Source organism: Lepidochelys olivacea, assembly GCF_965140295.1.
Source record: "Lepidochelys olivacea isolate rLepOli2 genome assembly, chromosome: 11".
Lineage (NCBI taxonomy): Eukaryota > Metazoa > Chordata > Testudines > Cheloniidae > Lepidochelys > Lepidochelys olivacea.
Genome location: NC_140421.1, coordinates 73,504,461 through 73,506,628, shown reverse-complemented (window position 1 = coordinate 73,506,628; position 2,168 = coordinate 73,504,461). Strand labels below are relative to the sequence as shown.

At 58.8% G+C, this 2,168-nt stretch overlaps 1 protein-coding gene across 1 annotated transcript; it reads right to left on the bottom strand.

Moving 5' to 3' along the window:
- Positions 1–250: 250 nt before the first annotated feature.
- Positions 251–1,688, bottom strand: LOC311528573 (uncharacterized protein; the record flags this gene model as incomplete). The annotated part of the gene is made up of 3 exons (XM_084643784.1): positions 1,395–1,688; positions 561–961; positions 251–391 (listed from the first exon to the last, which is right to left on the bottom strand). Exons 2-3 carry the CDS (start codon positions 909–911, stop codon positions 251–253), a joined length of 492 nt encoding a protein of 163 aa, XP_084499910.1. The 5' UTR covers positions 912–961; positions 1,395–1,688.
- Positions 1,689–2,168: the final 480 nt, after the last annotated feature.

Below are 2,168 nucleotides of genomic sequence, written 5' to 3'. Positions count from 1 at the left end.
CCTCCTCGTCTATAGCCATGTCTTCTACCTCCTCTTCTGCCTCTTCTTTTTCTTGCATGGACACATCCTTGTCCTCCTCCATTGCTAGGTCCTCTTCCTTCTCTTCCTCCTGGTCCAGGTCCTCCTTGTCCTCCTCTGTGACCTGGTCCTTCTCCTTGGCCAGGTCCTCCTCTTCCTTCTCTGCAGCCAGGTGGTCCTCCTCTTACACCTGCTCCATGGCCAGGTGCTCCACTCCCGTGGCCAGGTCCTCCTACTCTTCCTCCATAGGCAGGTGCTCCTCTTCCTGCTCCATGGCCAGATTCTTCTCTTCTTCCTTTTGCTCCATGATCAGGTGTTCCTCCACCAGGGCCACATCCTCCTCTTCCTTTACCTTCTTCTTCCTCCTCCTTCCCTGCGGTCAAATCAGCTTCCTCTTCTACAGAGAGGTCCTCCTCCTCCTCTGGAGGCAAGTTCCCGTCCTCCTCCTCTTCTGCAGACAGCTTCTCCTCATCATCATCTTTTTCCTCTTCTGCAGACAGCTTCTCCTCCTCCTCCTCCTCCTCCTCTTTTCCCTCTTCTGCAGACAGCTTCTCATCCTCCTTCTCCTCTTCTATCTCTTCTACAGACATGTTCTTCTCCTTCTCCTCTTCTGCAGACAGCTTCTCATCCTCCTCCTTTTCCTCTTCTACGGATATGTCCTCCTCCTCCAACTTCTCCTCTGTGTCCAGGACTTCCTCTTTAGTCATGTCCTTGTCCTCTTCTATGGCTAGGTCCTCCTCCTCCTCTTTTTCTGTGGTCAGGACTTCCTCTTCCTGCTTCTCCTCCTCCTCTGTCTCTAGCTCTTCCTCCTCTTCCTCGCCTTCTGTGGCTAGGTCTTCATCCTCCTCTGCCTTTTCCTCAGTGGCAAGGTCCTTCTTCTCCAACTGGTCCATGGGGGTCTCTGCGTCAGAGAGTCAAGGTCAGAGGGGGACTCTTGCTGCAGCTGGGGGGAGGAAGAGAAAGGACAGGGGTGTGGTGCGGAGAGAAGATTTAATGTTTCCCCCTCCAATGTAAGCACCACGTGGCAGAGAGTTCCCCACACTACCCCTCCCACAGAACCCTCAGCCCCAGGGCCCCATGGCAGAGAGATCCCCACACTACCCCTCCCACAGACCCTCAGCACCATGGCCCCATGGCAGATGGGGCCCTTCACTGTCCCATCCTCCCTGGGACTTGCCCCAAAGCATCAGGATCCCACTTCCCAGTACCTCCCCCCATTTCCCGCTGCAAGGGGTGGCTCTGCGACTCCCACTGACGTCATTGGGCTCAAGTGGCTCAGGCCAGAGCCTTGGGTTGGGGTCCCCCCAATGACTCTGAGAGAGTGATTGGGTGTTAATGACCCCATGCTCCTCCCCGTACCCAGGGCATCTCCTCACCTGCAGTGGAGGAGCACTCAGCTTCCGTGCTCCAGGGAGCCTCCAGGGAGTGGCCGCTCTCCCCTCCAGCACCAGTTGAGCTGCTGGGGCAGCGATCCCCCAGCTCCTGCCCTGGGGATGCCTCCTGCTGGTCCATGGGGCTGGGCTCCTCAGGGCTGGCCTTCCAGCAGAAGCAAACCCAGAGCTGCATTGCCTGGCTCCTCTCGTGGGCTGGGTCCTGCCTGCCCAGACTGAACTTGGGCCACCTCCATCTTGGCCTGGCTGTTGTGTCCCTCTGTTCAGCACCAGCCCTGGGAGCTGGTTTCCTCCTGGTGAGCAGGGACAAGCAGGTCCATCTTCTGGGCTGTCCGGGAGCTGCTTCCCATTCCATGGGGATGGAGGGGCAGCTCTCTGTCTGGGGACGCTGGCAGCTGCCCCCTCTGGCTCTGGGGCCACCCGTGGAGTCTTCCTCCCAAGAAGCCTCCTGAGCACCTCCATCCTGGAACTGAGCAGGGAGCAGCCGTGAGTCTGGGGCAACACAGCCTCTCGCCAATGGGCCTGTCTGCCCCCCAGCTGGGGTGACTCCCTGTCATCCCATGCCTCCCAGGGGGCATCTGGACTGGGATCTGCGCACACTGGCAGGGCTCACCCTGCAGGCTGCTCCCAAAGCTCCCCCAGTGTTGGAACCCCCAGGGAATCTCATCCCTTTAGAGCAGTGGGGTCAGTGACAGAGACCTGTAGTCAGTCTGTCTGTATCTCCAGGCCACACTCCCTCCCTAGCCTGAGAAGGCAGAG